Below are 23,574 nucleotides of genomic sequence, written 5' to 3'. Positions count from 1 at the left end.
AGAAGCAGAGGCGAGACTGCGCTCACCACTGAGTAAAGGAAGGGGGCGGGCCCTGCGCGCGGCATTTTGGGAACGCGTGGTATTCTGGGAACTCAGAGCCCGCCATTCGCTTTGCTTCAATCCTTCGCAGCGTTCTTTCCCGCACCGAAGAGAAGGCCGGAACCGGTGAGGAGAGGCCGGGGACAGGCCAGGGGAGACCACGCGGTCTGTGGGGGGCCTGGGGCTGGAGCAGGACCCGCTGCGCGGGGTTCTGCGGGGTTCGAGGAGGGAAGAGAGCGGGAAGCCTTGGCCACACAAACATCAGAATCTCCCACTAACTCCGGGAAGTGAGTTCTTTAGCTTTTGCCCAAAGTGCATTCGTCTCACTTTTCTGTATACCTCTTCAGGTCGGAGTTTTGAAACATCCAGGCAATAATCTTTAGGTCATTTCTGGTTGATTTTTCTCTTCCCCTGAAATCCTATCCGAGTCATCCTTTTAAATCTCTTTGCTTTCTCCGCTTCCAGTTCCTTTCGGGCACTGGGCCCGTCATGCTTTCCACGCTGTTGAAGACGGTTTAACAAGTTTCCCTGCTCCGAAACTGTATGTTCCATGCACTTCGTAATTGCCGCTGACTTTTCTTTTCTTTCTTTTTTTTTTTTAATTTATGTTTATTGTTTTTTTGCAGTTTTTGGCCGGGGCTGGATTTGAACCTGCCACCTCCGGCATATGGGGCCGGTGCCCTACTCCTTTGAACCACAGGCACCTCCCTGTCGTTGACTTTTCATTCAGTCACTCCTTAACCCGTAACTCCGCAGTGATTTCTCCAAAGTTTTCAGCCTAAAATCGAGACTCCTAAGGCTGAAAGCCAACGGTCCTCACCAAGGGAGCCTGTTACCACTTAATAACGTTCTCCTTTCTCTCTTGAATGTACATGACATGTTCCAGTCTTGAGTCATTGTTTATCTCAGAATTTGAAAAATACCGTTTGTCTGTTTTAGTTAGGTAAAGTTTAGTGCTCCTCCTGATTGTTTTTCCTTCAACATAAGCATTTGCAGGGTAGGGCTTGTTGTCACTTTGTGAATAATTTCACCTTTTCTCATTAGCCTTGATGGGTTAAGGAAGTGGAGCAGCAAAGGGATGAATTAAAAGCACAGCCTTTTATTCTGGATTTACCTGGGCCCTTTGGTCTCCATCAAGGTGTCCAGTATTTTTTTTTTTCCTCTGCCACGCATTGAGAAAATAAAAGAGTTGGCTTGGGCCACAGATTAACTACACAAATGCTGATGAAAGCTAATAAGCAAAAAAAAAAAGTGTGCATACTTACTTTGATATTTGACACCGCAGATAAGCAAAAAAATTTCTCACAAAATCTGCATGCAGCTCATAGGATTCAGGTTGGATACCCCTGGTCTACCTCTGTACCATCCATCCAGTACACTAATCACTAGCCATATCTGGCTGTTGAGCACTTGAAATAATGGCTCTAGTGTTTCACTATGTCAATAGTGTGACTTGAAGAATGGGTTTTTTATTTTATGTCATTTGCATCAAGTTTAAATAGCATGTAGATAGTGGCTGCTGTATTGGATAGCTCACATCTATAGTATAGTTCTCAAATTGAAACACCCACAGCTATATATCAACAAGTATATTGTACATGCGTTCCAACCTCCTCTTCCTAACATGTACACAGTATTGGCTGTTAGTTGTTTGATACCAATAAATGGACACATGGAGGATGGGAGGCACCCTTTTTTTTATTCCCATTTATTTTCTATCTAGTCCACCATTCCTCCCCATTCCACATTTTGCATATTTTTTGCCAGATAAGGTCCTTGAAGCCAGGAGCTGAGTTTTTCTTTAATACAAATTGCGTCTTGCTAGGTTTTAAAGAACGCCAGGTCTTGAGGGAGACATGGTGTGTGTTGCGTATCTTCTCAGTCTCTGAAATACGTGTTGACTATTGTCTCTCTCTCTGTAGAACTCTCTTCCTGCCGAGATGTCTATTGGTGTGCCGATTAAAGTCCTGCATGAGGCTGAAGGCCACATTGTAACATGTGAGACAAACACTGGCGAGGTATATCGGGGGAAGCTCATTGAAGCTGAAGACAACATGAACTGCCAGGTACCCTGCTTTGCACTGTGGCTGTGGGGGAGGCATGGGCCTGTGTCTTAGAGGACAAGAAGATGGTAGTTGGAGATTTTCTGGACGTTGTTCTAGTTCAGTAGTTACTTCCTGAGTGCCTAATTCAGGGCAGAAACTGTTAGAGGCTCTGGCTCTGTGAGCATGAACAAGAGATGCATAGTCTTGAGGCAGAAAAGCCGTTTGGAGGTTTGGAGTATTTAATTTTGCCTTTCATTTTCTCCATTCTACAATCATTTTTTCCCATCTGAGAGCACTGATGCTACTTCGTTTGGTAAAATCCCTCAGGTTTGGGGTCATTGTCCATATGCTTTCACATGCTTTTCTGTCAGAATCTTTAACTCACATACTGTGTTTTTTGCCTTTTTTTGTTGGAGAAGTGGTTTCATTTGATTCTTGTAACTGCCTTGTGAGGTAAGCAGGTTTGGTGAGGTCTTATCCATAAAGTAGGGAGGATATAGGTAAAGGACTCATCTGTTGAATATCACTGTGCTGATAAATGAAGGAGGAGGATCCTCACATGATCCCCATATACTCTTTAAGCCATTGGTGAAGAGCTTAGGTTTTGGAGTCAGAGATGTGGGATGTTAGTCACTCAGTTTCCTAAACTTTGAAGTGCAGGTGGTGTTATTTTGGGTCCTCTGCAATAGACATACCAACGTAGACTTAGATGTGCAAGAGATTTGTTGGAGGAAATGACAACAGTGAAGGAGCAAGGGAGCAGGAATAGGCAGGAGACATTTCATTCTAGGATGCTGTTCTGACTGGTGAAAGGAGAGGGGGAGGAGAGGAGGCTTGAGCAGGAAAAGACTGCAGCATAGCTCTGAGGAATTTTGTCTCTGCAGAGATTACTCACTAGAGGAGTCCAGCCTAGGACAGAAAAGACCTGGCTGTAGTACCCACCCTGTGATCAGTTATTGTCTGGCACCCTGAGAAGAGAGTAGCCTCAGGGTGAATACTGTGATGGATCCCACAGGTGGAGACTATAAACTCCCTACACTCCCACAGCCTGTTCCCTCTTGAAGGGAGATCTGAGCTGCATGCTCTTGAGATTGCCTCAGGGATAATTCTCATACTTGAGGGCTGTTAGAAAAATCAGAAAAAGTGGCTCCGTGCTGGTAGCACAGTGGTTATGGCACCAGCCACATACACTGAAGCTGGCAGGTTCGAACCCAGTCCCAGCCTGCTAAACAACAATGACACTGCAACAAAAAGTAGCTAGGCATTGTGGTGGGTGCCTATAGTCCCAACTGCTTGGGAGACTGAGGCAAGAGAATTGCTTAAGCCCAAGAGTTGGAGGTTGCTGTGAGCTGTGTCACTGAGGGCGACATAGTGAGGCTGTTAAAAAAAAAAATCAAAGTATGTGTGCACTGTAGCTAGTTCAGTGCCTGACATGTTATAAGTGTTCAGCATTTGGTACCTATTACTATTTTCCAGATGAGAAAACTCATCTGGAAAAGGTTGGAGAGGTAAAGTGCCTTAGTCACACAGTAAGTCAGGCATCCTGACCATCCATTGCTTTGAAGGATTTATTCATTTGTTTGTGATTTCTCTCATCTTTGAGAAGCCGTCATCTTCCTGCCAGGCTGACCAGCTCAGGCAGTTCTCTGGTGTGCAAGAAGGCAGAGAACTGGTGACTCAGTTCATCTGTTCACTGTCAGTGCCACTGGTGTAGGCTCTCTGAAGGCCCTGTAGTACTCGGTTCCCTTCAGAAGGAGAGTCCAGGGAGGTGTACCAGCCTTTGCCTTAAAGGGCGTGGCCTGTAGTAAACTTCTGCCTTTATGTGGTACCACTTTCATAGATCCAGTCCTCTGCTTTAAGATATCCTCATCCATTTTAAGGCATACAAGTTTGGTGAGTAAAATGTAACAATTGGAGTAATAAGTCTTGATGTGTTTACTCCACTAGCTATATTTATTTGGACATGTTGCTGAGCTTCTAGGGCAGCAGTTCTCAACCCGTCAGTTGTGACCCCTTTGTAACAATGAAAATACTACATCGTGGCATTAGGAAGGTTGAGAACTACTGTTCTAGGACCTCTGGCATCCCCATCTGTAATGTAAAGGTGTCTGACCAGATGACCTTGGTAGTCTCCTAAGAGATGCAGTTGGTAAGATACAAAGTAGACAGACCATGGTTTCAAGTTGCACCCTGCCACCTAGTGTAACTTGGGTTGAGCTTTGGACTACACTCATCCTCTGGTCCCTCCTCTAAATCAGGGATAAAAATAGTACCTTGGTCTCAGAACCATAGTTGAGAGGAAATGAGTAGATGTGTACCAAATGCCTCACCAATGGTAGGGGCAGCCACCTGCTTCCTGGCCTGTATTAGTCTGCTAGGACTGCCATAACCAAGTTCCACACACTGGGCAGCTTAACAGAGGTTTATTTTTCCCACAGTTCTATAGACTGAAAGTCAGATCAAGTTGCTGGCAAGGCTGGTTTCTTCTGAGGACTACGAAGAAAGAATCCGTTCAGGCCTCTCTCTTGCTAGACATATGTAGATAACTGTCCTCCCCCTGTGTCTTTATAGGTCTTCCCCCATAATGTCCCCATCCAAATTTCTTCTTATAAAGATACCAGGCATATGGGATTAGGGACTACTCTAATAACCTCAATTTAACTTAATTATGTTTGTATGCTCGGGACCCAGAGCTCAGTGAGTAGGGCACCGGCCACATACACCGAGGCTGGCAGGTTCGAACCTAGCCCAGGCCTGCTAAATAACAATGACAACTGCAATAAGAAAATAGCCAGGCATTGTGGCGGGCGCCTGTAGTCCCAGCTACTTGGGAGTCTGAGGCAAGAGAATCACTTAAGCCCAAGAGTTTGAGGTTTCTGTGAGCTGTGACAGTATGGCACTCCACCTATGGCGACAGCTTGAGACTCAAAAAAAAAAAATAGACATAAGTCATAAAAAGATAATTCAGGATGTGGAGAAAAGGGAACACTTCTACATTGCTGGCAGGAATGCAAACTAATATGTTCCTTTTGGAAAGATGTTTGGAGAACACTTAGAAATCTAAAAATAGACCTGCCATTCGATCCTATAATTCCTCTATTAGGTATATATCCAGAAGACCAAAAATCACATTACAACAAAGATATATGTACCCGAATGTTTGTTGCAGCCTAATTCATAATTGCTAAGTCATGGAAGAAGCCCAAGTGCCCATCGACCAATGAATGGATCAATAAATTGTGGTATATGTACGCTATGGAATATTATGCAGCCTTAAAGAAAGATGGAGACATCTTTACATGTTTACATGGATGGAGATGTAACATACTCTTCTTAGCAAAGTATCTCAAGAATGGAAGAAAAAGTATCCAGTGTACTCAGTCTTACTATGAAACCAGTTTATAGCTTTCGTCTGAAAGTGATAACCCAATTATAGCCCAAGAAGAAGGGGAAAGAGGAGAGGGAGGGCGGGGGAGGGGGGAGGATGGAGGGAGGGTAATTGGTGGGACCACACCTACAGTGCATCTTAAAATGTGAAATGTACTAGGTGTAGAATATAAATGTCTTAAAAGAATAACTAAGAAAATGCCATGAAGGCTACGTTAACCAGTTTGATGAAAACATTTCAAGTTGTATATAAAACCAGCACATTGTACCCTATGATTGCATTAATGTACACAGCTATGTTTAATTTAAAAAAAAGATAATTCAGAGAAGAAAACTACAGTCATGTGTACCTCGATGATGGGGATACATTCTGAGAAATATATTAAGTGATTCTATCCTTGTGTGAACATTGAGTATACTGATACAAACCTGGATGGTGTAGCCCACTACACCCCTAGGCTATATGGCATAACTTACTCCACTTAGACTACAAACCTGTAAAACATGTTACTGTATGGAATTCTGTAGGCTATTGTGACACACAGGTGAGTATTTGTGTGTCTGAACATAGAAAAAGTACAATGGAAATAGGGTGTTACTATCTCGGGACCATATCGTGTGTGTGGTCTGTCATGGACTGAGATATTATGTGGTGCACGACTATATGTAAATGGATATTTGAAATGCAAAGATAATGGCTTTGTTGATTACTGAATATGCAAATTAGAGAACAGTAAGAATGTCTAAACTTGACAGTTGCAGAAATAAAAATAATGATGCTACTAAGTGTTTCTTGCTATGCTGCCAGTAGAAGCGTAAATTGTTTTGTCCTTTCTGGAATTGCATTTATTTATTTGTTATTTATTTTTATTTTTATTTTTTTTGAGACAAAGTGACACTATGTCAGCTTCTATAGAGTGCTGTGGCGTAATAGCTCACAGCAACTTCAAACTCTTTTGGGCTTAAGTGATTCTCCTGCCTCAGCCTCCCAAGTAGCTGGGACTACAGGCGCCCACCACAACTCTCAGCTATTTTTTGGCTGTAGTTGTCATTGCTATTTGGTGGGCCCAGGCTGGGCTTAAACGCGCCAGCTCTGGTGTATGTGGCTGGCGCTCTAGCCTTTGAGCTACAGGAGCCGAGTCACTGGAAATGCATTTAATACCCGTCAGTGTAAAAGAGTTCATGTTCTTTGCAATAATTCTTATAAGGAACAGATTCAAATTTATACAGAAAAATTTATGTGTAAGGGTATTCATTGCCATGTTGTTTTTTTTTTTTTTTTTTTCCTTAGAGACAGAGTCTCACTTTGTCACCCTCAGTAGAATGCCCATGACGTTATGGCTCACAGCAACCTCCAGCTCTTGGGCTTAGGCAATTCTCTTACCTCAGCCTCCCGAGTAGCTGGGACCACAGGCACCCGCCACAACACCTGGCTATTTTTTGTTGCAGTTTGGCCAGGACCGGGTTCGAACCCGCCACCCTCAGTATATGGGGCTGGCACTCTACTCCCTGAGCCACAGGCACCGCCCCCCCCTCCTTTTTTTTTTTTTTTTTTTTTTTGTAGAGATAGAGTCTCACTTTATGGCCCTCAGTAGAGTGCCGTGGCCTCACACAGCTCACAACAACCTCCAACTCCTGGGCTTAAGCGATTCTCTTGCCTCAGCCTCCCGAGCAGCTGGGACTACAGGCGCCCGCCACAACGCCCGGCTATTTTTTGGTTGCAGTTTGGCCGGGGCCGGGTTTGAACCCGCCACCCTCGGTATATGGGGCCGGCGCCCTACCAACTGAGCCATAGGAGCCGCCCCTTTTTTTTTTTTTAAGACAGAATCTCACTCTGTTGCTCAAGCTAGAGTGCTGAGGCATCAGCATCACTCACTGCAACCTCAAACTCCTGGGCTCAAGTGATCCTCCTGCCGCAGCCTTCCAAGTAGCTGGTACTACAGGCACTCACCACAAGGTCCTGTAGTCCAGTTTTTACTAATGAAAACCGGAAAACTAGTATATCTAGAGTACAGTTAAGTAAATTATAGTAAACAAATTAGGGTACATTACAAAGACTATTACTCCTCCAATAAAGTAAAATAGGTTAATTTGTTTTTTACAGAATTACGGGTCTCTCAATGTGGTGCTTACCACAGTACCTGGCAAATTAGTGTATGTCAGCATGCTCTTCACAGGAGTTAAAGACCAAATTATACATAATACATATAAATGCATTAATAGTTTTTCAGGAAAGCCAAAGTGTTGAGAAATTGTCTTTTGGCGGAAATAACTGTGTACATGATTCTATTGTTTTCTTCATATACTTATTGCCATACTAGAAAAATAATATTTTTCCTTGTGGCCACAGTGTTTTACTAGGTCAAGTTAGGTCAAGAAATGTGTGAGCTATATATGATTCAGAAGGCCCCAGGCTCCAAACTAGTGTAAGTTAAATATAACTCATATGGCAGTTGATGTGTTAAATTGAAGTAGGGTCTTGCTATGTTATATTCAGGCTGGTCTCAAACTTTGGGGCTCAAGTGATCCTCCCACCTCACTCTCTTAACTAGCTGAGATTACAGGTGCACACCACACACCTGGCCTAAAATTTTTTTGGAATATTTTTCTCACTTAAAAATAACTGAGCATGTTGGGTGGTGCCTGTGGCTCAAGGAGTAGGGCGCCGGCCCCATATGCTGGAGGTGGTGGGTTCAAACCCAGCCCCAGCCAAAAACTGCAAAAAAAAAAAAATACTGAGCATGTAAAAGTTCACAATCATAATACACATTAAATATTTAAGAAGAGTGTCATGGTCAATCCCATTTCACTGTACTCAGGAGAACTTTAAAGTTTTAGTGAGAGAAAGTGGTAGAATTAATGGGTTCTGCAAAAACAGAAATGGTGCTTTTGGGGCTTTGACATGACCATCTAGTTGCTGATGGTACTGTTTGAACTCTCTTTTCTTGGCTGTGGCATAGCCATCTTTGGAAAAATGTTCTCTATGTGGAATTTAGTATTCTGCCTTCTAACAAACATGGTAACGCAGAAGAAGCTATCACATGATTGGGTCGGTAACTAATACCAGCAGTGTTTGAAGTTTCTGATGCAATGTGGTTGAATTTCTTTAGCTACATAGTCTTCTAGCTTAAAGGAAAACCAATTGTTTTTTGTTTTTTGTTTTTGAGACAGAGTTTTACTTTTATCCTCCTTGGTAGAGTGCTATGGCATCACAGCTCACAGCAACCTCCAACTTCTGGGCTTAGGCAATTCTCTTGCCTCAGCCTCCCAAGTAGCTGGGACTACAGGCGCCCGCCACAACGTCCGGCTATTTTTTTGTTGCAGTTTGGCTGGGGCCGGGTTCAAACCCATTACCCTTGGTATATGGGGCCGGCGTCCTACCCACTGAGCCACAGGCGCTGCCCAGAAAAGCCAATTTTTTAACTTTTTTTTTTTTTTTTTTTTTTTTTTTTGAGACAGAGTCTCACTATGTCACCCTCGGTAGAGTGCTGTGGCGTCACAGCTCACAGCAACCTCAAACTCTTGGGCTTAAGCGATTCTCTTGCCTCAGCCTCCCAAGTAGCTAGGAGTACAGGTGCCCATCACAATGCCCAGTTATTTTTTGGTTGTAGTTGTTGTTGTTTTGCAGGCCTGGGCTGGATTCAAACCCACCAGCTCCAGTGTATGTGGCTGGCACCCTAGCCGCTGAGCTACAGGCACCGAGTCAACATTTTTTTTTTAATTTCAGATTAATGTGAGGGTTCAAACAACCAGGTCACAATATTTGAATTTGTTAGGTAGAGTCCCTTGTAGTTGTGTCCCTCACCCAAAAGGTGTGCCATACACCCCTACCTTGTGCCCAGTAAGTGGGAGCATCCCAACCCCCTGCCCGTTTCCCCTCCCCTGAACTTAAATTGAAATAAGTTTTTCTTTTACATGGGTGTGAATTAGATCCTCTTACTGGCTACATATTAATATTGAGTACATTGGATGTTTGCTTCTCCATTCTTGTGATACTTTACTAAGAAGAAGGTGTTTTTTAAGTGGGGTTTTTCTTTTTTTTTTTTTTTATTGAGACCATGTCTCACTTCATCGCCTTGGGTAGGGTGCCGTGGCATCATCATAGCTCACAGCAACCTCAGACTCCTGGATTCAAGTGATCCTCTTGCCTCAGCCTCCCAAGTAGCTGGGACTACATGCATGCATCACCATGACCAGCTAGTTTTCTTTTTTTTTTCTCTCTCTCTTTTTAGTAGAGACAGTGTCTCACTCTTGCTCAGGCTGTTCTCGAACTCCTGAGCTCAAGCCATCTATCTGCCTCCACATACCAGAGTGCTGGGCTCACCGGCATGTTTCACAGCACTTGGCCTTTTTATCTGTTTACATACTTTCCCCCCTGAACTATTTGAGTGTGGATTGCATTCATCGTACTAATGTATCTCCTGATGCATTTGTGTGTATGTGTTATTCTGAAGAGTGTGCACTTTTCTAGTGTGTTGACGGTCCTGAGGCAGCCCAGCATTACTATTCCACAGCCCCAGATGTGTGAGTGATTCACACCACTTTATACTTAATGATTCTCTTCCTCTTCCCTAAGATGATGTTTCAGTTGGGTTACCTGGGTAATACCATCTGTGCTTCATTGTGGTATTTTCAGGAAAGTTGATAAAACTGGGAGTTCCTGCCTGACTTCTATTAAAATCTAGTCTGTGAAAAGTTGCTGCCTGGGCGGCGCCTGTGGCTCAGCGGGTAGGGCGCCGGTCCCACATGCCGGAGGTGGCGGGTTCAAACCCAGCCCTGGCCAAATTAAAAAAAAAAAAAAAAAAAGAAAAGTTGCTGCCTTTGCCTTGTGGTGCAGACACGGCTCAGGCTATCGTAAGCCGTGGACACCTGGCAGCTGGATGTGTCATGGGACTGTGGGTTTGGTCACAGTGAGCCATTTTCTCTGCTGGTCTGCCAGGAAAGTGAGAGCAGTAGTGAGCCTCGTTCTTAGCATTGGACTAGGAGTTAAGTGCTCTCCTGCTTTGATCAGGACATGGGCCATTTGTGGAAATAAATGTCTTGGTGGGCTTATGTGATGTCCTCTTTCAGGGATTCTCAAAGCAGGTTGGGGGGATTCTGGCAGGAAACAAGTGAGATGCACAGTGTGTGCTGGAAGGGAGTGGCTCAGCAGTGGCATTTCAACTGTTAGTCAGCATTTTTTTTCTTTTTTGAGACAGAGTCTCACTATGTTGCCCTAGGTAGAGTGCTGTGACATCACAACTAACAGTAACCTCAAACTGTTGGGCTTAAGCGATTCTCTTGCCTCAGCCTCCTGAGTAGCTGCAACTACAGGTGCCCGCCACAACACCCCGCTAGTTTTTAGTTGCAGTTATCGTTGTTTAGCAGGCCCAGGACAGGTTCAAGTCCGCCAGTGTGGGTGTATGTGGCTGGCACCCTACCCACTGAGCTATGGGCGCCGCCTATCAGTCAGCATTTATTGAGCCTCTGCTATGTGTTAGGCTATTAAGAAAGCATTTAGAAATAGCCGGGCATTGTGCTGGGTGCCTGTAGTCCCAGCTACTCAGGAGGCTGACGCAGGAGGATCCCCTAAGCCCAGGAGCTGGAGGTTGCTGTGAGCTGTGATGTCACGGCACTCTACCGAAGATGACAAAGTGAGACTCTGTCTCTAAAAAAGAAAAGAAAGAAAGAAAGCATTTAGAGGTGGCGTCTGTCGCTCAGTGGGTAGGACACTGGCCATATAACACCCAGGCTGGTGGGTTCAAACCCAGCCTGGGCCAGCTAAACAACAATGAATACTGCAGCAACAACAACAACAAAAAATAGCCAGGCATTGTGGCGGGCACCTGTAAGTCCCAGCTACATGGGAGGCCAAGGCAAGAGAATCACTTAAGCCCAAGAGTTTGAGTTTGCTGTGAGCTGTGACATCACGGCACTTTACAGAGGGCAAAATGGTGAGACTCTGTCTCAAGAAAAAAAGACAGCATTTAGACATATTTTATCTTGTTTATTTTGCTCATTAGCAATTCAAGGAAGTGGTGATCTGATCTGATCTGATACAGTGACTAATAGGATGGATTTAGGGTCAGATAGACCTGGCTTCAAACTCCAGCCAGGCCAAATAAGGGCAGTGTGATCTTGGACAGGAGAACAGAGTGGGTGACACCATGGGGCTGGGGGACTGGCCTGCCTCTGACAGGCTGTGCCACAGTATCTGGCTTATCAGTCTCCTAGGATTTTGTGATGTAAAATGAGTTAACGCTGGGAAATCGCCTGGGCTGGGATCTGCCATGTAGTAAGCATTTGATAAATGTTGCCTTTGTTCTGTTCTGTTTTCTTCAACTTTATCGGTGAAGGAACTAAGGCTCAGAGAAATTGAGAAGGTTACCATGTATATATATACACCAGATACAGTTTTGCCCCTCCCAGGCTACACACTCCAGAAGGTGAGACAGAGCCCCCTGGCTTGGGTGGCTGGAGACTGAGACATGGAGGTGGCTTCACAGTGGCTATACAAAGGGCCTGGAGTACCAGAGGAGTGAGGCAAGAGCTGGCACGAGGAGAAGAGAGAGCTCTGGACAGGACAGAGACCATGAGGGTCACTCAATGAGTCTGCCCTTGACAAATGATAGACTCGGGTCCTGTATGGCTCTCCAGACTTATTCTCTATCTTCTGCAGAGTCACCATGTATATGGTGAGCCTGGGTTGGGTCTGGTTTCCCTCTTGGATGGTCTGATCATACCTGCTGTTCTTTTGTGGCACCAGAGATTGTAGAATTCTTCAAGAGAAGAATAGGATGGCAAAGACTTTGGAGCTAAGTGGAAATGTGTGAAGGAACTTGGGGTATAGAGCCTGGAGCAGAAGGTTTATGGGAAACTGGAGCCCTCTTGCCCCCGAAGGTAGAACAGGGACAGAGGGGTTGACGCTTTCTTTAGACACCATTCCAACTGCTCAGATACAGCAGGGGTGGCCCCAGAACATAGCTGGTCTTTTCTTGCTCTGGGTGTTCCTGCAGAGGCCAGATGACCGACCAGTTAGCACTGGAAGAAAAGAGCAAGTTGAGTATGAGACGGCAACAAGCCAGACAGAAGTCTTGGGGGACAGTATAGCTCTCCACGTGTTCTGAATGAATTATAGTCCTCTCTCTTCCATCCAGAGAACTTGTAAAAAAAAAAAAAAAAAGGCAGATTTGGGCACCTTCTTATGTCAACCAGGTTTCTCAGCTGGTCTCACCCTTCGGCTGCCCTGAGTCCATTCCACAGCCTGTATGTGTTGGCATGTTTGTCTTTCTAGAGTGCTGCCTTAACACTGCTGATGTTTCCATCCACATACTTGAGTGACCCCCCGGTCTCTGAAGTGACAACCCTGTCCTTGGTCATGATTCCACTGTTGTAGTCCTTGTATCTTCTAGTTCTTGCCCAGAGCCCTCTCTCTTCCTGTGCCAGCTCTTGCCTCACCCCCTCTGGTACTCCAGGCTCTTCATTTAGAGTGCCTCAGTGCCACCCCTGCTTTTCAGTCCCCAGCCACCCAAGCCAGAGGGCTTTTGTCTCACCGCTCCAGATGCAATAGTGCCTTTGAGGTCTGAGTGTCAGAAGAGGACACAGTTTGGACAAGCAGTTGGAAACCGTTTCAGTTAGGGGTTATCACCTTCAAGAGCTGTTGCTGGGTTTGCTGAGGACAAGTACAGCAGAGCTAGGGCTCTGGAGCCAGGCTTGCTGGTTCATACTTGGAGTCCCCTACGTTCCTGCTGTTTGACCTTAGACATGTGCCTTGGTTTTTTCATCTGTAAGGATGGTAGAACTCAGCTGGGCACAGTGGCTGAAGCTCATAATCCTAGCACTCTGGGAGGCCCAGGCAGGAGAATTGCTTGAGCTCAGGAATTCAAGACCAGGGAGGCACCTGTGGCTTAGCGAGTAGGGTGCTGGCCCCATATACCGAGGGTGGCAGGTTCGAACTCGACCCCTGCCAAACTGCAACAAATAATAGCCAGGCGTTATGGCAGGCGCCTGTAGTCCCAGGCACTTGGCATGCTGAGGCAAGAGAATCGCCTAAGCCCAAGAGCTGGAGGTTGCTGTGAGCTGTGATGCCATGGCACTCCACTGAGGGCGACAAATAAGACTCTATCTCTTAAAAAAAAAAAAGGAGTTCAAGACCAGCCTGAGGCCAGGTGCAATGGCTCACGCCTGTAATCCTAGCAATCTGGGAGGCCAAGGCAGACGGAGGATCACCACAATAGCCAGGCATTGTGGCGGGTGCCTATAGTCCCAGCTACTCAGGAAGCTGATGCAAGAGAATCGCTTAAGCCCAGGAGTCTGAGACTTCTGTGAGCTGTGACACCACAGCACACGACCAAGGGCAACAAAGTGAGACTCTGTCTCAACAACAAAAAGGGAAAAAGACTAGTCAGAGCAAGAATGAGACTCTGCCTCTACTAAAAATAGAAAAATTAACCAGATATGTTGGTGGGTGCCTGTAGCCTCAGCTACTTGGGAGGCTGAAGCAGGAGAACCACTTGACCCCAGGAGTTTGAGGGTGCTGTGAGCTAAACTGATGGCCACAGCACTCTAGCCTTTACCACAGAGCCAGAGTCTGTCTCAAAAAAAAAAAAAAACTGAAAGAAAGGGAGAGCTTGAGCTTGTATTTCCTGGAGGTGTGGTGAGGACCATTGCTGTGAAGTGCTCTGTGCTGTCCCAGGCACACACAGTGAGTGCTGACGCTGCAGTATGGGCAATCCCTGAGTTATAAACATCCTACTGACTTAGAAAATGGAGGCTAGTGAAGGTAATAGGTAAATGGACCTATTCCAACTTACATATGCAACTTAAAAACCTATAGGCCATTGCACTCTGGGAGGCTGAGGTAGGTGGATTTCTTCAGCTCACGAGTTCGAGAACAGCCTGAGCCAAACCAAGACCCCGTCTCTACTAAAATAGAAAAACTGAGGCAAGAAGATCGCTTGAGCCCAAAAGTTGGGGATTGCTGTGAGCTATGACACCACAGCATTCTACCCAGGGTGACAGCTTGAAACTCTGTCTCAAAAAAAAAAAAAAAAACAACAACCAACCTATAGAACCTGTCTCGTTCATAACCCAGGGGCTGGCTGCATGTCACCAGCTTTGCCTGCGTCCTGTATTTCATGGTGTCAGTCTTTGCCTTTCTGGGCCTCCCCTTCCCACCAGCCAAGGCCCCCCTCCTCTGTGTACCCTGTCCTCCACTGGTGTGGGTGGTGCTCACTGATGAGCTGGTGCTTTCCTTCCAGATGTCCAACATCACAGTCACGTACAGAGATGGTCGTGTGGCACAGCTGGAGCAAGTGTACATCCGTGGCAGCAAGATCCGATTTCTGATTTTGCCTGACATGCTGAAAAATGCACCCATGTTAAAGAGCATGAAAAATAAAAATCAAGGCTCAGGGGCCGGCCGGGGAAAAGCTGCTATTCTGAAGGCCCAAGGTAGGTGCTTATGCACTGGTTTTAGCATACGATCCTGTCTTCTATCTTTAGAAAAAGACCCTGTTACTTCTTGGGGATAAAACAGACTGGACCTCTGCAATCTCCATACCCACTAGCACCCCTTCTGCAGCCTGGGGAGATCCTGAAGGTGGTGGGGGTGGGAGGGAGGCTTGCCTGGCCTTCCCCGTCTTGCCTTTTCTCATCCCAGTCACTGGGCTTACACAAAATCCAAAGTGGTATCTTAGATAGAAGGTGGGATCCCTGACATGAGTGGCAGTTAGTAAATCTCCTATAATTAATTTCTAGGAGGCCCTTTCTGTCCCAGAGGTCAGGGACATCTTGCTCTTATGTAGTTCTCTGAGCAGACACACCATGGTGTCAGTGAGCTGACTCTTGAAGCGTTGAGGCAGCATTTCCTAGAGATTGGGAAATGTGGGTGGACACCCAGCATGGGGAGATGCTGACAGTGGGCTCCATTTTCAGATAAGAAGGAAAGCAGTTTTAAGCCATCTTTACGCATTATAAAGGGGCTAAACTTCTAACTTCAAAGCTCTTTGTACTTGAAACTAAATCCTTAGGCTCACTCCTGTAATCCTAGCACTCTTGAGAGGCTGAGGCGGGTGGATTGCCTGAGCTCACCAGTTCAAGACCAGCCTTAGCCAGAGTGAGACTTCTCTAAAAATAGTCAACTTACTGACATTTGTTTCTGCATTTAAAAAGTGAGTGTATTGAGTGTATTAGTAATGTTTTATGTGCATGCCCTAGACCAACCCTGGGAATTCATCTTTTGTGTAGTTCTCAGACCACCTTCTTTGCCTTCAGCTCCCTGCCTCCCAGCCTTCAGACAGCAATGCTGTGTGACGCTCGTCCCCCGCCTGGCCCTCTGTTTCATTCTTCTCCCTTCCCCACATGAAATGCACTGGCCAGGGTGGTGTTAGAGCAGGTAGCCTTTCAGGTCCCTTCCAGCTGATGTCCCGGAGCTCCAGCTGCTCTGTGCCATGAACGTTCACTGATCTGGCCTCATCCTTTTCTTTTCCTTCCTTTCAGTGGCTGCGAGGGGAAGAGGCCGTGGAATGGGACGTGGAAACATATTTCAGAAGCGAAGATAATTTTCTCTGTTGGACAGAACTTTGCCCTTTTTTCTTTAGGTTATCTGGGTTCATGGCCTGGATGTTTGTGTGTATGTCGTCCTAGGTTTTAACATCTTTTTCTTTAGATTGGGGAAATGTTAAACTAAACTAAATAAATCTGGGGGTTTTTTTGTTTTGTTTTTTTTTTAAAGGAAATAAAGATTGTGTGTTCATTTTGGAGTTTGCTTTGGCAGCGGGTTAAATTTTGACACTCTGGGAAATGTCCTGAGGGAGTGCCAGTATTTTGAAGTGAGTGTTTAAAGCTGCCACTCCTGGCCAGTTGCTGGGTATGCTCCAGACAAGTTTACCTTGAAGAAAGTGTGTTATATTTGTCTTTAGATAGAGGTAAGTTAGTGAAGCGCTTTGCTTAGTTAGCCTTTCTGGAAATGTCATCAGCTTAGCTTTAACACAGGTTATCCTAGCCCATGAAAAAGTGCATATTCTGACCTCTGTGCTTTGGAAATCCCAGTGGCTCAGCATTTGGGAAAAGTAATCAGATACATGTAATAAAAAAGAAATTCAGAGTATCCTAGGGAGGACCAGCTTCTATGGCTACCGTACTGGCTGCTTGGAAGTTTTGTGATTTGGGGAAACAGATGTGTGTGGGCTTATCAGATCATCTCAGCACTGCTGGGCACATCTTTTCTTTTTTTATTTTTGGATGCAGTTTCACTCTGTGCCCTGGGTTGAGTGCCCTGGTATCAGCCTAGCTCACATAAACCTCAAACTCTTGGGCTTAAGCCACCCTCTTGCCTCAGCCTCCTGAGTAGCTACAACTACAGGTGTGCACTGGCACGCCTGACTAGTTTTGTTATTTTTAGTGAAGACTTGGTCTGGCTCTTGCTTAGGCTGGTCTTGAACTTCTGAGCTCAAGTAATCTACCTACCTTGGCCTCCCAGAGTGCTAGGATTATAGGCGTGTGCCACTATAGCTGACTGCATCCATAGTTTTTTTGGTTTTTGTGTGTGTGTGTGTGTGAAGAAAGAGTCACTTTATCGCCCTTGGTAGAGTGCTGTGGCATCACAGCTCACAGCTACCTCCAACTCCTGGGGTTAGGCAATCCTTTTGCCTCAGCCTCCCGAGTAGCTGCGACTACAGGCGCCTGCCACAATGCCCGGCTATTTTTTTGTTGTGGTTTGGCCTGGGGGCAGGTTCGAACCCAGCCCCAGCTGAACTGCAACAAAAATAGCCAGGTGTTGTGGCGGGCACCTGTAGTCCAAGCTACTCGGGAGACAGGCAGGAGCATCACCTAGGCCCAGGAGTTGGAGGTTGCTGTGAGCTGTGATGCCATGGCACTCTACCAAGGGCAATAAAGTAAGACTGTCTCTTAAAAAAAAGAAAGAAAAGAATTAAAAGTAGTTTAAAAAAAAAAAAAAGAAAGAAAGGGCGGCGCCTGTGGCTCAGTCGGTAAGGCGCCGGCCCCATATACCGAGGGTGGCGGGTTCAAACCCGGCCCCGGCCAAACTGCAACCAAAAATAGCCGGGCGTTGTGGCAGGCGCCTGTAGTCCCAGCTACTCGGGAGGCTGAGGCAAGAGAATTGCTTAAGCCCAGGAGTTGGAGGTTGCTGTGAGCTGTGTGAGGCCACGGCACTCTACCGAGGGCCATAAAGTGGGACTCTGTCTCTACAAAAAAAAAAAAAAAAGAAAGAAAGAAAGAAAAAAGGTATCGAGAGGATTTGGTATGAAGAAGGAATAATTTTTTGGCAAAAACAAATGGGAGAATTGGTCTGAAAAAGTCAAATACTAAAAAGAGGTTTTCTTGCTCTGGGAGTTCAGTGCAGCGTGAGCTACAGCATAAGCCACCAAGAGAAGAAGCGATTATTGGCCCTTAGAATACTGTTCATTGAACAGATTGTTCAAGTACTGGAAGAAGAAGAAGAAAAAAAATCTAACATATCAATTAACCCGGCATCAAGTCGTGATTTTCTAATAAGCTTTGTCTTATAATCATGACACTACCAAGAAGTAACAACTTAAGAGTATTCGTCTAATAATGAACTTCCAAGGAATAAGCATCAGTGAGTTGGTCAGATGCAGCAGGGACTTTCAGTCTAACCAGAAGGCTTCAAAGACTTGTCTCCCCGAGAGCGCTGGTGTCTCCTGCTCCAGTACCCCCACCCTTTGAGACTTTTTTGTTTGTTTTTTGTAGAGACAGTTTCACTTTACTGCCCTCGGTAGAGTGCCATGGCGTCACACGGCTCACAGCAACCTCCAGCTCTTGGGCTTACGCGATTCTCTTGCCTCAGCCTCCCGAGCAGCTGGGACTACAGGCGCCCGCCGCAATGCCCGGCTATTTTTTTGTTGTTGCAGGTTGGCCGGGGCTGGGTTTGAACCCACCACCCTCGGCATATGGGGCCGGCGCCCTACTCACTGAGCCACAGTCGCCGCCTCACCCTTTGAGACTTTTAATGGCACTGAGCGGTGGCCCCATAGGCCATCCAGGCTGCTCCAGGGAGGGACGCCAGGATTGGTAGCTATTTCAGATGAACTTATTCACTATGAATGGAATGAAAGATAATTTGTTTTGAATTTAACTAAGGCTGGGCATGATGGTTCACTCCTATAATCCTAGCACTGGGAGGCTAAGGCAGGTGGATTGCTTGAGCTCAGCAGTTTGAGACCAGTCTGAGCAAGAGAAACTCTTTGTTTATTTGTTTTTTGTTTTGTTTTGTTTTTTTTGTAGAGACAGAGTCTCACTGTACCGCCCTCGGGTAGAGTGCCGTGGCGTCACACGGCTCACAGCAAAACCTCTAACTCTTGGGCTTACGCGATTCTCTTGCCTCAGCCTCCCGAGCAGCTGGGACTACAGGCGCCCGCCACAACGCCCGGCTATGTTTATTTGTTTTTTTAAGAGACAGAGTCTCACTTTGTCGCCCTCGGTGAGTGCTGTGACATCATAGCTGACAGCAACCTCAAACTCATGGGCTCAGGTGGTTGTCTTGCCTCAGCCTCCCAAGTACCTGGGACTACTGCCATCCACCACACGCCCAGCTATTTCTCGAGATGAGGTCTTGCTCTGGCTCAGGCTGGTCTCAAAGCTGTGAGCACAGGCAATCCATTCACCTTGGCCTCCCAGAGTGCTAGGATTATAGGCGTGAGTCACCGCACCTGGCCCCAGTGAGACCCTATCTTAAATAAAAATAGAAAAATTATCTGGGCTTCTTGGCGGGTGCCTATAGTCCCAGCTGCTAGTGAGGCTGAAGCAGGAAGATCACTTGAGCCCAAGAGTTTGAGGTTGCTATGAGGCATGATGCCAAGGCACTCCACCAGGGTAACAGAGTGAGAATCTATCTCGAAAGAAAAAATTTTTTTGACCAAGAGTTAGTTTGTGAATATTATTTCTGGTAAGAAAAGAAACTTGTAGGCCGAGTGGCTTTCTTTGAAATCTTTCCAAATGGAATTCTTTCAGGTAGCACCCTGCATGAGTTGTTTTCCTTTTTCCTGCTGGTGGCCTTGATTTGCAGACATTGATATACTGACTTACTGATGGAGCCTACTAGATTATTCATATATCAGGTGAGAGCAGTGGTTTTCATCATCAGTTAGAAATGGAAGATTCCGGGCGACGCCTGTGGCTCAGTGGGTAGGGTGCCGGCCCCATACACTGAGGGTGATGGGTTCAAATGCAAAAAAATACCTGAGCGTTGTAGTGGGTGCCTGTAGTCCCAGCTACTCAAGAGACCGAGGCAAGAGAATTGGCGGAGCCCAAGAGCTGGAGATTGCTGTGAGCTGTGATGGCACAGCCCTCTACCAAGGCCTAAGTCTACCAAGGTGAGACTTGTCACTTTTAAAAAAATAAAAAGATGGAAGATGCTCACCCCTTGAAGGGGCCCAGGAATCTGCATTTTTAGCAATGCCCTTTCATCTGATTAAATGATTATGGTGAGTAAATCTGAGGCCACATTTTGACCCTAAACTAGACAAATGTTATTTTAGTGTAATCACTGGTTAATATACTTTTACAGTAAATGATACTTTGGCTCGGCACCCGTAGCACAGTGGTTAGGCACTGGCCACATACACTGAAGCTGGTGGGTTCTAACCTGGCCCAGGCCAGCTAAACAACAATGACAACTGCAATAAATAAATAGCCAGGTGTTGTGGTGGATTCCTGTAGTCCCAGCTACTTGGGAGGCTGAGGCAAGGGAATCTCTTAAGCCCAAGAATTTGAGGTTTCTATGAGCTGTGACGCCACAGTACTATACCGAAGGCGGCATAAAGAGACTGTCTCAAAAGAAAATAAATGTGGCTTGGTGCCTGTGGCTCAAGTGGCTAAGGCGCGAGGCACATACACCTGAGCTGGCGGCTTGGAATCCAGCCTGGGCCCACCAAATGACAATGATGGCTGCAACCAAAAAATAGCCAGGTGTTGTGGCAGGCACCTGTGGTCCCAGCTACTTAGAAGGTGGAGGCAGGGGACTCAACTTTAACCCAGGAGTTGGAGGTTGCTGTGAGCTATGATGCTACGGTACTCTACCCAGGGTAACAGCTTGAGGCTATGTCTCAAAAAAAAATAAAAAAATTAACCTAAAATATATAGCTGTGTTAACTGTTTTATATCTTGCATTTTAGGGGGAAAAATCAGTTAACAAATTGAAAACAAATAGTTCTACAGGATTTCTTATGAAAAGTGGTAGCTCGTTATCCATAGCACAGAGGTTACGGCGCCGGCCATAAACACCAAGGCTGACGGATTCAAATCACTGTGCTACAGGCGCCGAGCCATCAACCCCAATCTTATCTAAAGGCAACACAACACATCTATTTTATCAAGAAGAATCCTTGAAGCTTGGCGCCTGTAGCTCAGGAGCTAGGGCGCCAGCCACATACACCAGAGCTGGTGGGTTCAAATCTAGCCCGGGCCTGCCACACAACAATGACAACTACGGCAACAAAATAGCTGGGTGTTGTGGTGGGCACCTGTGTCCCAGCTGCTAGGGAAGCTGAGGCAAGAAAATTGTTTAAGCCCAAGAGTTTGAGGTTGCTGTGAGCTGTGACGCTACAGCACTCTACTGTGGGCAACATAGACTCCAAAAAAAAAAAATAATAGTAGTCCTTGACCCACCCCCGTCTATCCTGGTCTTCCTCTGCGCCTAATGTGTTGCTGCCACCCTGGGCTCTCCCCACACCATTCTGTTGAAATCTATCACTGCATAACCTCTTCCCCTTGGTCTATCACATTATTCTGAGGGAGCACCTGCTATTGAAGGGGTGGACAGGAAGTACTTTTGAGAGACAGCATATCTGAAAATGTCCTATCATTTGGTTTGACTGCAGTATAAAATCCTAGTTTGGAATTGGCTTTCCTCCAGAATTTTTTTTTTTTTTTTTTAATTTGGCCGGGGCTGGGTTTGAACCCGCCACCTCTGGCATATGGGACCGGCGCCCTACCCGCTGAGCCACAGGCGCCGCCCTCCTCCAGAATTTTTTTTTTTTTTTAAAGAGACAGAGTCTCGCTTTGTTGCCCTCGATAGAGTGCTGTAGCGTCACAGCTCACAGCAACCTCCAACCCCTGGGCTCAGGCGATTCTCTGGCCTCAGCCTCCTGAGTAGCCGGGTCTACAGGCGCCTGCCAAAACGCCCAGCTATTTTTCTGTTGTAGTTTGGCCGGGGCCGGGTTCAAATCCACTACCCTCAGTATATGGAGGCGGCGCCCTACTCACTGAGCCACAGGTGCCGCCCTCCTCCAGAATTTTGAAGGCATTGTTCCTTGGTCCTCTGGAGAAGTCTGAAGTCATTCAGAGTCCTGATCCTTTGTAATTCATTTTTTCCCTTCTATCACCAGTGTTCTGAAATTTCACAATGATGTCCGTGCAGCGTGCCATACCCATGATGAACCTTGTCAGAATGGACTCTCATCCTTCGTTTCTGGGGAACTTTCTTGAATTCTTTGTTAATGATTTTCTTCCTTTGGTTGTCTTGTTTTTCTTTCTGGAATTCCTGCTTATCCAGAGGTTAGGCCCAGATTTCCCTCTGATCTACTCCCACCCTCTCATTTTCTTGTCTTTTGATCTCCTTTATGGAAGATTACCCCAAGTTAAATCTCTGAATGTTCCTTTTTTTTTTTTTTTGGAGACAGAGTATCATTACGTCACCCTCAGTAGAGTGCCGTGGCGTCACAGCTCTCAGCAACCTCAAACTCTTAGGCTTAAGTGATTCTCTTGCCTCAGCCTCCCCAGTAGCTGGGACTACGGGTGCCTGCCACAATGCCTGGCTATTTTTTGTTGCAGTTATCATGGCTGGTTAGCTGGCCCGGGCCAGGTTCAAACCTGCCAACTTGGGTGTATATGGCAGGTGCCGTAACCACTGTGCTACGAGTGCTAAGCCTGTTCCCTTTTTTTTTTATGATTCTTTTTTTTTTTTTTTTTTTGTAGAGACAGAGTCTCACTGTACTGCCCTCGGGTAGAGTGCCGTGGTGTCACACGGCTCACAGCAACCTCCAACTCTTGGGCTTACGCGATTCTCTTGCCTCAGCCTCCCGAGCAGCTGGGACTACAGGCGCCCGCCACAACGCCCGGCTATTTTTTTTTTGTTGCAGTTTGGCTGGGGCTGGGCCTGAACCCGCCACCCTCGGCATATGGGGCCAGCGCCCTACTCAGTGAGCCACAGGCGCCGCCCAAGCCTGTTCCCTTTTTCTTTATTTTTGAGAGACACAGTCTCACTTTATCGCCCTTGGTAAAGTGCTATGGCGTCACAGCTCACAGCAACCTCCAACTCCTGGGCTTAGGCGATTCTCTTGCCTCAGCCTCCTGAGTAGCTGGGACTACAGGTGCCTGCCACAACATCTGGCTATTTTTTGTTGCAGTTTGGCTGGGGCCAGGTTTGAACCCGCCACCCTCAGTATATGGGGCCGGCGCCCCCTGTGTTTCCTTTTTTTTTTAATAGTACCTTGTTCCAAAATAGTAGTATCTTATCTTTCTTTTTTTTTTTCTTTTTAAGACAGAGTCTCAAGCTGTCATCATGGGTAGAGTGCTATGGCATTATAGCTCACAGCAACCTTCAACTCGGGCTCAAGTGATCCACTTGCCTCAGTTTTTCTATTTTTAGTAGAGATGGGGTGTCGCTTTTGCTCAGTCTGGTCTCGTGAGCTCAACCTATCCACTTACCTCGGCCTCCCAGAGTGCTAGGATTACAGGCATGAGCCACCGTGCCTGACCTTAGTAGTATCTTATCTTTGAGGACATTGATATGCTTTATTGAAGCTTTTGTCTCCTTGGTTTTTTGTTTGTTTGTAGACAGAGTCTCAGTCTGTTGCCCCAACTAGAGTGCAGATGTCAAAGAAATAGCCAGGCGTTGTGGCGGGCGCCTGTAGTCCTAGCTGCTGGGGAGGCTGAGGCAGGAGAATCGCGTAAGCCCAAGAGCTGGAGGTTGCTGTGAGTCCTGTGACGTCATGGCACTCTACAGAGGCAGGTAAAGTGAGACTCTGTCTCTACAAAAAAAAAAAAAAATTAAAAAAAAAAGTACTTAGAATTAAAGTACCTAACAGCAAAAAATTGGAGGGGGGATAAATGGAATTAAAAAGGTTCTGAATAGAGTGCAGAT

At 46.2% G+C, this 23,574-nt stretch overlaps 1 protein-coding gene across 1 annotated transcript; it reads left to right on the top strand.

The window, feature by feature from the left end:
- Nucleotides 1–25: 25 nt before the first annotated feature.
- SNRPD3 (small nuclear ribonucleoprotein D3 polypeptide) lies at nucleotides 26–16,168 on the top strand. Its single transcript, XM_053587086.1, has 4 exons — nucleotides 26–165; nucleotides 1,962–2,105; nucleotides 14,711–14,903; nucleotides 15,951–16,168. The coding sequence occupies exons 2-4, from the start codon at nucleotides 1,980–1,982 to the stop codon at nucleotides 16,010–16,012; spliced, it is 381 nt and encodes a 126-aa protein (XP_053443061.1). The 5' UTR covers nucleotides 26–165; nucleotides 1,962–1,979; the 3' UTR covers nucleotides 16,013–16,168.
- The last annotated feature ends 7,406 nt before the right edge of the window (nucleotides 16,169–23,574 follow it).

Source organism: Nycticebus coucang, chromosome 4 (assembly GCF_027406575.1).
Source record: "Nycticebus coucang isolate mNycCou1 chromosome 4, mNycCou1.pri, whole genome shotgun sequence".
NCBI classification, from domain to species: Eukaryota; Metazoa; Chordata; class Mammalia; order Primates; family Lorisidae; genus Nycticebus; species Nycticebus coucang.
The sequence above is the reverse complement of the archived record's forward strand: the minus strand, read 5'-3'. Positions and strand labels throughout refer to the sequence as shown.

Bases quoted from the DNA above. Each gene is read 5' to 3' on its own strand.
- SNRPD3 (XM_053587086.1), top strand. From the start codon at position 1,980: ATGTCTATTGGTGTGCCGATTAAAGTCCTGCATGAGGCTGAAGGCCAC. The intron at 2,106-14,710 runs GTACCCTGCTTT...CTTTCCTTCCAG, and splicing joins AAGACAACATGAACTGCCAG to ATGTCCAACATCACAGTCAC. The intron at 14,904-15,950 runs GTAGGTGCTTAT...CCTTCCTTTCAG, and splicing joins TGCTATTCTGAAGGCCCAAG to TGGCTGCGAGGGGAAGAGGC.